Genomic DNA, 12,559 nt, shown 5'->3' with positions numbered 1-12,559 from the left:
ATGTATAAGTATATAAATCAGGGTAGAATAAAAAACCAGATTGGAGTAGGAAGGTAATTCTGCTGCTGATAAAGGAGAAATGCAGGGTTAACCAATATAAGGAACCTCTGGAGATCTCTTAAGTAACTCTGAGTCAGAAGAAATTTGATTTATAGCTATAATGTAATTTAAAGCTTTACAGCCTTTACGTATAACTTCAAGTGAAGCTGTACATTAGGAAATTAACTTAAAAGATTTTAGTCAGTTTGGTATTCTCTTTCCGAATAGGTGCCATCCTTGTCATGCAATTCACAATAATCTAACATTGCCCTCCTTTTGATCCTTCCCCCATCTAATATTATGCAAGATGGCTAAATCGTAGGCAGTAGCTTTAAGATGCCCCTTCACTGGAAGAAAGGGCAACCAAAAACAGAGATTACAGTGTCTGCATACTTTTGGTCATATAGTACACATAAACAGCTAAGCTCTTATTTTGGATGGACAAATAACTTTAACTTGATGTTTTCCTTTTCTATAACAGGGTGAGCCACATCACTAAAAACAAGTTAACCTTTTCACCACAGACATCTCCTCTGTGTCTTCGCCTTTTCTTCACCTGTCATTGTTTCTGACTGTCTTCCGTTTCTGTCCTACCCCTCACTGTTTTCCCCCTTTCTCTCTTTCAAGGTCGATCAGGCATTTTTCCTGCTGTACAAAGAGCAGACAGTCAGAGGCGAGCCCACCCCGGATCAAACTGTTCCCGGCAAAAACCTCAGAGCAGGTGATTCTTTTCACCTGATCAGTGGAGTTTTAGTGCTTCAGAACAGAACCTCAGATAGTGTCACAGAAAAGATGACTTTGACTAGTTTTAAGAAATTGTCTCTAACTTTGTAATTTAGTAACTTTTCCTTCCTTCTTTTTTTTTCATGAAAAACTGAAGCCTCTCTTCCTCCTTGACAACAAGGTGGTGGCAGTATGGTGTTGATGTAAGGAGGTGGTGACATTGCCACTATTGATGACAGATGAGGCAGGAGGCAGATAATAGCCGCTGTCAGTAACTCTTTTTTCCCCTCCTTTCTCCTCCGTCTCTCATTTTATCGCCATCTGACTTGTTCCTTGCTGTCCTTATTTGTCTGCTCCATCTCACTTCTCACCCCCCCGCGCCCCCCCCCCCACCTCTTCATCTTTCTGTACATCTTCATATATCTTTACATTCCCCTGCTTGCTTCCTTTTCCCTCTTATCTTTCCTTCTAAATCTACATCTTTCCTTTCCACTCTCTCCTCTCTTTCCATCCTTTCTCTGTCTCTGGCTCCCAGAGGTAAAAATCCTGCAGTTTCTCTCTGCTCTCAGACAAAGAGCGGATGAAGGGGAGGAGGGGGGAAGAGGGGGTTGAAGTGGCCATTAAACTGAGTGAGATAATAATATTACCAGCCATTACTCCAGGAAGCTCACTCCATCCTGCTTTGGCGAGACAGCATGACAGTGACCTCAGTTTAACTCAGCTCAAAAGGTCAGAGCGGGTAGATCTAATTTGTGACTTTAGATTTGGTACGTTTCTTTCTTTTTTTTTTTAATAGCACTTTTATTCAGAGGTTTTGTCTCAATTTAGCGGTCACTTTTCATTCCGACACTCACAAATTTCAGGTGGTAACTGAAAGAATGATATATATATGTCTGCTGCATGTCTTCACTGAAAGCAAGCTAAGTGCCTACATCTCCCAGCAGGCCTGGCAAGTCTGTGGGAATCCCTTGGAACAAGCAGGAGGAAGTTAGCAAGAAAAAAGCACATCTGTTTGCCATGCTGCCTGTGAGACTCTAACAAGACTCTCTAACAAGAGAGTATGTGACTACAAAACCGATCTGTGAGTGGATGAATGGGCAGATGGATGGTGATTAGATAGATGCTGAGCTGAAGTTTCATTTCAAAATAAGGTTTTGGAACATAAACTGTTCTGCTTAGTGTGCACAAGAAAATATTAAAATATTTGGCAAAAATTTGGCATAGTTGTCCTCTTAATCATACCTTGGTTGTGATAATCTTCTTACTGCCAGTTCATCCAGGAAACCTGCTCTTAGTTTGTGGTAACAAGATGAAGTAATCCAATCAAACTCTTCATTATTCAATTTATCATTAAAAAGTAGAATCCAAACAGTGTTACTCTTAATCTTTTTAGCAATACTTGTAAATCTGTGTGGCTGACCTTAATTTTATTTTACATAACCACAGGGAAAGAGGGAATTCCAAATCTCCCCCTGATGTTTTGTTATTGCTTGTAGAGAGGTGAAAATGAAGTGCCTTCACAGTTATTATTTCATTATTATTTTTCCCCACAGATCTCCAAATCTCTGCAGAATTTCTCAGATGAATTCTGCTCTTGGTGCTGCTGCCATACAGCGCTGATTTAAAGACAACTTGGAGAACATGTTAGAGAGAGAGATCTTCTCGTCAGTTTCTTTCCTCCCTTTCAGTTTCACTCAAATACTTCAACAGAGAGAGAGTGTCCCGCTGGGAATTTCACAAGTGGCCTTAATAATCTTGATAAAGTGGCAGGTTGGCAGGTTACCAGGATGGGAGTGGCGGTTCTTAGAAGGAGTGCAAACTCATTTTGTAAGAATTAGACAATCCTGTTCTGGAGCTGATTATATACCATGTACAAACATCTGCAGGCATTTAGCTGCAGAATATGCAACACTACAGAGTCTACTTGAATATTCTTAGTGCTGGCGATGCCTCTTATTATATAACAAAGAAATGAAATGTGACAAAGCAGCTCTACAGACCAAATGCGTATGTATAGCTCAGCACAGACGCAATGCATGCAGAGCAAAGACTCATGGGAAATAAAGCATGGCATCTTACTGACGTCACAATACCAAGTTGTCATGGTAACAGTTACACCCAGATGGCACAGACGCAATGTTGTACAGACGACTGCCAGGCAGGTCAACCCAAAACATGTTACCACAGGAACAATGACAGGTTACTATGGTAACAGGATGCCATGCTTCCATGACAATGTCCAGGGCCAATTATTTTTGGTTTTCTCCCAAAAACCCAGGAATTTGTGATTCTTTGCATGGCTGGAAACTGGTTTGAAAAACTGCAATGCAACCTTTCTGCTTTGAATAATTCAGACATTAGTGTGTGTTAATGACATAGCTATATATTTTGTAAAGCTTTTTTTCAGACATGATAGTGTAATTATGCTATCAGTCAAAGACACGGACCTTGCAATATGTGGCATTTCATGATCGAGAGGGAACCGTGGTACTGCTGGAACTCAGTGGTGAGTAATGATATGAAAGTAAGAAGAGCATTTTCGGTTCTCACACAGACTGTATCTGTATTTTGCTGTTGAAGCCACAACGTAAGTGTGAGGGACATCTGACCCTTCAATGAATCCGCTAATACGTTTTCTATTTCAGTTTAGATTTTATCATTTGCTACAGAGAATTCTGCTGCTAATTTTATAACATCTGATCAGCACTGAGTGACAACAAGTTCATTTGGGACCATTTTTGGCTTTGTCTCAGTAGAGCATCTTTGTACTGCTCTTCACCCTAATCTCACAACATTCATTTCTGATTTGTGTTGGAGGCATTACAGTAAAGTAACTACTTTTGACCAAGTAACACTTCTATATAGTTAAAGTGACTCAATTGCTGTCACATCTAGATAACAAGGTACATGTCTGAGAGGGGCTTCACTTACTTACAGAACTCTAAGCAAGGAAGTGGGTTGTTTTCTCCCCATTTTCTCTTCACTTCTATTATTATAAGCCACAAGAGGACCTTGATTAGTGTAAACCACAGTAATTGTGTCAGACAACTTTTCAGTAGATGGGGAAATAAAATCTGGATGGACCTACCAATCTACTAAATCAGTGAAAATCAAAAACAATGAGCCATAACAGTTTCACACAGCAGCCATAGTAACAACATTGATGTCAACAGGCAGCAAAGGCAGGGAGTGCTGAAACAACATGTATACACGTGTGTGTGTATACACCTGTGCGTGTGTGTATGTGTGTCTAACCTGCTGGGAGAAGCGCTGCTGGGTCTGGATCTGGTAGTGCTCCTCTGTTCTGGTGATGCTGGCCGTGGTTGCCCGTGGCAGCGTCTCCACCTCCTGGATGGCTTCCATGGAAATGCTTTGGGGAAGCACCTTGAAGAGGGACGTCACGTACATGATGACACTCTTCTTGTCAGGGTGAGGCACCGCCACATCTGAAGAGCAGAAGGTAAGAGAAGGAAGAAAATGTATAAGATATTATACAACTATTTCTACAGACTCTTCATGGTAGGTAAAATCTTCATGTGTAAACCCCTGAATCTTCCAGCTAAACTGAGCCCAAGCAAACTTTTCCAACAGGTGGATAAGAGATATAACAAAGCAGTGATTTCAAGAAGGGTGGCTGAGAGTCTGTGACCCGGGCCAGTCAGCCCAGGGTAAAACTAACAGAGGCAGATCACAGCAGGGCTGAGACACAGCAGATAAATGAGCACCATAAGAGACTGAGACGTAGACAGAAAGAAGATAGGAAAAGGCGACTGAGCTGAAGGAGAGGAGTTGGAGAGCAAAAGGGGAGGAAAAAAGACAGAACAAGACAGAAAAATTGTGTTAATGAACTGATGGTTGCGGGTATGTTAAAACAGAGATGTGTAGAGACTGGTTTGTTCACGACTATAAGACTAATGAATGGCATAAAGGAGGAAGAGAGGATAAGAAAATAATGAAGACAAACTAATGAGACAGATAAATTTGAGTATATTTATTACTTATATTTGTTATTTATTAACTGTGACTCATTTGCATCAGAGAGAAATCTATGGGTGATATTGTTTGAGGAGGACAAACAGCCTCATAAATAATCCTACCTCGAAATGTAAACACCTCCCTCACTAGCTTAGTCCACTCTGTTCTTCTGTCACATGATCTCCATTTTAAACATTTCACCACAGCTCATGTACATACTTAGGAGGCTCTGTGGGCATCTGTGCGTCGATACTAGATGCGGGTGGTTTCTTCTGAGTGTACAGTGTGCTTATATATATATGAATTTCACAGTGTGTACAAGGTCTGTATTCATGAGCATATGTGAGTGTCTCTGCATTTTCTTCTCACACGTTACTTCAAGGACACACTTCTGCTTGTGTGTGCTTATGCATGTGATTCAGTGGTTGCATATGTATCAATTAACATACACTATGTATATGTTCTTAATTTGGATTAAAAGAGTCTCTCAAATTATTCTCTAAAAATTTTTGGGTTTTTAAATTCTGATTTTCCACTGAGCTGATGTGTTCACAGGCCACACGAAAAATATGACTTCCAAGAAATAAAATTTGAGACCCGGGCTGCAACTCAGCAGCTGGATGTCAGCTTTGATTCCAGGCTAAAGAAGTGAGCAAAGGCTTGAGAGCACAGAGAAACAAAGCATAGATGAACAAGGAACTGGAGAGAAATGCTGGTGAGAGGAACAGACAAACACAGGATAAACAAAAAGAAAAAGAGAAAATGAGTCCTACTGAATTCAGCAGATCCCTAAAGAAAGGACATTTGTTTCCTCCAATATTCACAGCTGAAATGAATAAAATGCACTGGATGTATAGTTTGTGGAACACCCCCTGCTTCACACCTCACTCCACACCTGTTTTAGCCACCTTAGGCCTTTTACAGATCAACTTCAGTCCTGTGTGGAATAAAATGCAGCCATGTCATTTGTTCAGATGAATGGGGGTGTCTGTCAAGTGGGGGTGCCAATCGTGGGCTCTGGCAAAAATACACAAGGTCATCTAGTATGATCATTTTCAAGGGTAGTTAAATCCTGTAACTGAGTATTATAGCCTTCTGTGCAGTGTCTGATAAGTTAGTCCGGGAGGACTTCCAGAGTCAATTTTCTTGTTTTACTGGTCCCTTTAACAACACAACCATAACAATGCAGAATCTTGTGTTGATTCAATGCATTCAAAAATTACATTTTCATATTTGCTATTAGCATAAACTGTGTCATTGTAAATTGATAAGATTATCATTGCGTTGTTGGTCACACCGTGGCTGTAAACATACTAGAAACAGAAGACAAAAGTACATTTTCAATGTACGTTTTCATCCCCATCAATCCCTAATCCCTATGTTTATAAAAACAGACAATTTGTTTACAGCCTCAGTTATAATCCCTCTTCTTAACATTCATGCTAACAAGTGATTTAACTGAAAGAAGCAGGAGACATAAAGGGAAGAAGAAGCCACAAGTGAACATGGTTAAAGTCCATGATTATAATAAAGTATCATCATGGTTTGACGCTTCACATTAAAATTGCTGTTCAGATCACAGACAATGTGCTGTTTCAAAGGAGTAAACATCAAACAAGTGTCCACCTTCCCAAATCCTGACAGCTGTTCCTCTCTGAGATGTGAGCCACAAAAACCTCAGAAACAGGCAATCTGAAATGCTTACAAAGGAGGAGAAAATGTTCAAAAAGCCCAGATGGTAGGTTAATAGTGTCTTGAGCATTGATGCACAGCATAATAATGGTACACGTTCACCCCACTTGCTCCCAACTAGTGATTGTTTATTGTAAGATCAGTGGAAATTCTTCTGCTATGATGTGTCATTTCAAGGCTTAAGCAAGCTGCGACGGATTACAACGCTCCCTACTGCGCCGGCTCGAAGCTTGAACACAGCACTCACAAACAGACGGGGATTAAAGAGGAACACTGCTCAATTTCTGATTTCACATATCATCAAGACCATCCCAAGCAAAGTCCTATGTCTCCAAAACGCTTGTTCATACATGGCAAGCGTTTGAGCAAATGGATAAAATACTTGGAGAGGTAACCATTTGACTATATGTCATGAAACAACTCTAACCAGTTCCCTGGTAATATCATATGGAAGAATGCTTGAATAAAAACAAATCAAACAAAGAAATTCAAAAAGAAATTCAAAAATTCAAACTTCAAAAATTCAAAATTCAAAAAGTCAAATAAATTTATAAATAAATATATAGTATTTATTATTACTATTTTATTATTATTACTATTTTACTATTATTTTACTTCTCTATGTTGACCTTCACTCTCCTGACCCCAGGAAACGCTGTCTCATTTTGTCTGCACTGCAGTTGTATGTACAGCAAAGTGACAATAAAGCCTGATTTGATTTGATTTGATTAAATTAGATTTAACATTAAATGTAATTTTGTTACAATGACAAAAAAAAACATTTACTCACATACTTAGGTACAAGACCCAAAAAATGGCAAAAAAGAATGTAATATAAAAGCAGACGGTATTTACAGGTTTTACAATTAATTAAAGGACTAAAAATGTGTAGATCCTCTCTGGAAAAATATTCTTCTATTTTTTCTTTAAGACTATTTCTATTCAATATAGCTAAACGATTAACATTAACTGTAACAAAGAATAAAAACCTTCCAATGAATCAGGGTGGGGGTGAAAAGAAAACACTCACTTTACTAACACCCAACATTTTATTGATCTCTCTAGTTACTGCTGAGAAGCAATATTGCAGTTGATTTTTTCAGATAAGTGTAGTAAATGTAGATCTATGTTTGCAAAAATAAAAACATCACCACCACTCAACACAGAGAGCTACCAACCAAAGACAGTGCTGCAATAAACTCTGACCCTGGTCAGTTTTCCTTACTTTATCCTTGCCAGACAGTTTTGATTAAGAGTCTGTAAACTGGTCTGAGCGACCCTGGCAGTGATGGATGCCACGAATGCCAACAAATTCTGGGTGAATATACTTGTCAGGACGCGTCTGTTGTTATTTTGTATAAAATCAAAACACTTTTCCAGGAAGTGAAGGACGTTCTTGCCAACCTGTTGGTCAGCTTGTGCATCACTGATCAAGTCCTTCCACCAAGGTGACCACAGTCATCACCATGGCACCCAATGACAGCATGACACATCCTGTTGAATTGGGCCAATTAAGGTGCACGATTGGAAGGCGTGAAATACGATGGGAGCTGTGACTCACCTCAAATATTCTTCTCTGGAATTACCTTATATTTGTGTGTGTCCATGTGTGCAGCTGTGTGTGCGTGTGTGGTTGTGTGTGTGTGTGTTACTTACCCTCAGGGTCCAGCAGTCTCTCTATCCCCAGGTGTTGTTCTGCCTTATTAAAGGCGTGTTCCAGTCTGTCGATCGCCGACATCTTCTTCTCCACTGAGCTCCAATCAAAAAGCTCAGGTCTGCAGAGGTAAAACAGAAACCAACATGGATCATGTATCTACTCTATATATTAATTCCTCCAGATGAGGAGAAATAAAAAGTGTTGGCTCGATTATGTCCCTGGTTGATGATTGTCTCCGGTGCTCTGTGGAAATGCTTTGTTATATGTTGACTTAAACGCACACAAAGAGCTTTCTCCAAAGTAAAAAGCTGAGGCTGACATTTCAGTAATAAAAAAGTTTGTTTATTATATAGCCTATAAATTCATTTTCCTAAAAATGAAATACAGCGCAATTAACATACTTCAGCTGATGCAGTCAAGTTTATTTTTGGAACTATTTTACTATAAGTCAGCAACCGTGTGTTCATCTGCCATGCAGTGATATTTAGCTGTACATATTCTCCAGTCTGCCACTTTCACTTCCTCAGTAAACACTGAAAGCAGACCCTTATGATGCAAAATACCATGTTAATCTTTTATGTTATTTCATTTGAAATGTGCCCAGTGTTTTTCCACTATCAGTACACATAATGTAGCACCAGAGCAAATGATCTGCAGGGTTATGGCTTTGGTGTGTGTGTGTGTGATCGCTTACTCTGTATTCCTGTAAGAGCACTGCTAACAGATGTTTATACTACCTAACCATGATTTAATTCATAATTACACGAGTCCAGGTCAGAGATCCAAACTCTCATGGGGACCCACCAAAGCAGATTAACTGTATCACCTCTGCAAAGCCATTCATCCATTTATTCCTCTGACCTTTCATCCATTATCCATTTACTGATTCATTTACACATTTATTTGTTCATTCAACCATTCATTATTCATAATAAAGCTTTTTAATAGAGTGATGCAACTTCACAGCACTGGGCACTATGCTGTACAGTATCCAGCAGCAGAACCTATTATTGGTGTACATGTGTGATAGAGGGTAGTATAGAGGAAAAACACTATTACTATAAAACACATTTAGATTTACATTTTAGAATTTACGTTTGGATGTTTGTCAACAGCTTTAAACTATATGAGGGGTAATAACAGGAACCTGCTGTGAACAAAGAGGCTCATGGAACATTTTAATCACCATAAAAAACAACACTGACTAAAAATGTTTGAGATTCTTTCATGCATTACTAGCAGTCCAGTCAACAGCTGATTAGGTTTAACTGAAGACTATGTCATTTTCATTGGCTTCCTGTGGCAGTGTATCACTAATAGCTGGCAGGCTTACTTTAGCTGGCACTATCTGACATTCTGTCTCTGCCCCTTTTCTTTTTCTGCCTTTCTCTTTTGTTTCTTTTTCTGAGTACTTAGTTTAATGTGCTCATTTTATACCTTGAAGTATATGTAATAAAATGTGTGAACAACCATAATTGAGACAGCTCAATAAATCCAATATTTTCTCCCTCTGTACTTCTTTGACACCCCCCCCATCTATCCACTCCTTTTCTGTCTCTATTGCTTTATTTTTTTCTATTTCTCACTCTGCTAACACACACACACACACACACACACAAAGTTGTTCTACTGTACCTGTGGCTGTGGATGAGGGCGTTGAAGGCCAATCCATCATTCCAGCTACTGGAGAAGTTAACCACGTTGACCTGAGGACAGAGATAATGGATATTAAAGGACCAACCTATGAATGCAGTATGACACCTACTGCTGAAACACTGTCGCCCCAGTACTGGATACCATTGTTACAGGTAGTCCTTGAATTGAAGACATATTTTTACTCTCAAATTGGCCATCTGAGATTTTAATACACAGAGTGACAGAATGCTGTGGATAAAAATGGATTTCAAATGGAATATAATTCTGCATGGAGCTCAGGAAAGTACTGAAAAGTCAGTTGGCGGTTTGCTAAAGCTTGTGTCCCCCTTGGTTCTCCCTGAAAAGAAAACAGACCAAACTCTCAAGGTGTGCATCAGGGAAAATTTGAGGAAATTTGGGGTGAAAGCGACTATTAAATGTCATATGTATTCCAAAAAGTGTCAGATGCTGAGTTGCCAGTTCTCTTAGCCGTTTACCGTAGTGGCTTCAATCCAGTCGAGAACAATTCAAGCCAATAGAAACAAAATAAAATCAAGAAAAAACTACACGGAACTCATGCACACCCACACACCCAAATATTAAATACTCTAAAGGAATTCAAAGACATCAACCCTATCACTGAAATTTTAAGTTAATTGTATTTTTTTTCAACTGAAAAACATATTTTTTTTTAGGACAAAGGCTCAAGTCTCTCTGTCTTTTAGCTTCATTCTTAGGGCTATAAAATGATAATCATCTGATGGCACTAATCCCAGATCTGGATCACCACCAAAACCTAATCCATTATTCACCAGCCCAAAGTGTTACAATCACACTCTGTCCGGACATACACACACACAGGGCACATACAAACAGGTAGAGAGGACAAACGGAGACAAAGAACACACACCTGGGAAGGGAACACACAGGAGACACAAGGGAAGGGAGAGGGGACCCTGGCTGCTCTTAACACATGGCCTATCTATCCACCATATTTCATGAGAACCTGTTCATGAGGGGTTTGCAATATCCAGTCTGACAGGCTGAATAGCAGGGGGCCAACCACAAAATACCACTAAAAATGAAAAGCAGAATGATGTCACCGCATCATTCTACTACTACTACTCTTCAGACTTGAACCTAATGCTCTAAAATGGACACAGACATAGTTACTCTAAATTTACATGGTCAGTTTATAAGACAATTCTTTCTGTGGCTTCACAGGACGAGTTTCCTGAAAACACAGGAGAGACTGATGTAGAGAACTACAGGAACATACCTGAGGATACTGGCGCGTGTTCTGACGAACCCAACTCAGCAGAATCTTCTCACTGTTGGTCTGCTGTAGGCCCGCCATCACATCCTTCATCACATCCTTTACCTGTACACACACAAACACAAAGAACAGCTGGTGAAAAAACTTAGGATACATGCACACATATACAGAGCTGCAGAAAATGACTTGGACACACATAAATCTGTGACCTCAAATGTTAAAATCTAGTTCATGTAGCTCATTGAGGGTGCAATGTTCATGACACCAGAAAGTCAAAGGTAATAGATGTAATAGATAATATAAAGATGATTTAGTGGGTTGCATGTAAATTTGTTTTGAGGATAGTGCTACAGGAAAGGCCAGGGGTGTCCTTAAATGAAAATGGGTTCATCTTCTGGGAAGTGTTGATGTGCTCGGCCAGTTTCATAGCAATCTGCCCGTTACATTATGAGAAATTCTGTGTGTGGAGTTGATCTTTAGTTCTGAGGGCTGCACAAGATGAAAGACATCTTTATTATGTCCAAGATGGAGAAGGTTCAGTATTAACATTTTTCCTCAAATTCTTTAATGTGTGGGTCTGTCACCTGTCAAAAGACTTCCACCATCTCTGTTCAGTATGTCTTGCCATGAAGATGAACATGTGATGAGGACAGAGATAAATAGTAAATCTCTATATTTATATAGTCTTTCACATACTATGCAAGATTCTGGCTTGAAGCAATTTTGGGGTTCAACTTTTGGGGACAAACCACATTACTGGTATCTCCATATTAAAGTACATGTGCACATATTTGAAGCAAGTGAAATTTTTATGTTTGCCATTGAGCATTTGTTAAGCACACAACATGTACAAGCAACAGATTTTTAGTCAGGTGAAATGGGACAGTTACGCAGCAAAATACACTGAGAAAATACCTGATCAAACCCAGTAACCACCTAGAGGGAAGACGCGCGCTCGGTTAGCAGCTGGTTACTGTTAGCAGTTACCATCCATACACCCACAGCCACTCTATCCCACACATAAACACACATAAAACTTCCAAACAGAACAACAGATATTGAAATCTATGCTAATATGACGCCTGGCGATGTAAGATTACCATAAAGAGACATTTTAAAAATATCTGCTGCTTTCTAGCAAAGTTTTGACGTGGCCTGTCAGTGGATACTTTGAATATTCACACAGCCATACCTCCACACTGTAGCACACGCTCAGTGTGCTCCAGCGAGCTAAAAGTGCACAGAACACAGTCAAAGAACACTTTTGTACACACATATCCATACACAAGTCTTTGTGTGGATTTGCTAGGAAGCTCACAGGCTGCATTTTTGGCAGTTATGAGTGACAGTTTTAGAGCACTTGTTCAGGGCTCGTGGGGAAAGAGAGAGAGAGAGACATTATACTTTCCACTGCCCGGCTGTGTATTACTTATGCATATCTTAGCTTCACCTATCTATCAACCACAAGTACACTCACACATGCATGTACACACATGCACACAAAAGGCGGTTTGTGTTTCCCTCCTCTGTCTTCCCCCACTTTGTGCTTCTATTTGCTTATA

The 12,559-nt window shown here is 39.7% G+C and overlaps 1 protein-coding gene across 3 annotated transcripts in view; it reads right to left on the bottom strand.

Annotated features, from left to right (window-relative positions):
- Nucleotides 1-12,559, bottom strand: part of dmd (dystrophin) — a 198,804-nt gene that overhangs the window by 106,013 nt on the left and 80,232 nt on the right. For all 3 annotated transcript variants that reach the window (XM_041032423.1, XM_041032420.1, XM_041032421.1), the window contains exons 6-9: nt 11,001-11,102; nt 9,722-9,792; nt 8,086-8,204; nt 4,018-4,208 (exon numbers count right to left, since the gene is read on the bottom strand). In XM_041032423.1, coding sequence (XP_040888357.1) covers nt 4,018-4,208; nt 8,086-8,204; nt 9,722-9,792; nt 11,001-11,102 — 483 coding nt within the window. The remainder of the gene's footprint in view (nt 1-4,017; nt 4,209-8,085; nt 8,205-9,721; nt 9,793-11,000; nt 11,103-12,559) is intronic.

Source organism: Toxotes jaculatrix, chromosome 24 (assembly GCF_017976425.1).
Source record: "Toxotes jaculatrix isolate fToxJac2 chromosome 24, fToxJac2.pri, whole genome shotgun sequence".
NCBI lineage: Eukaryota > Metazoa > Chordata > Actinopteri > Toxotidae > Toxotes > Toxotes jaculatrix.
This window is presented reverse-complemented; position numbering and strand designations above follow the sequence as displayed.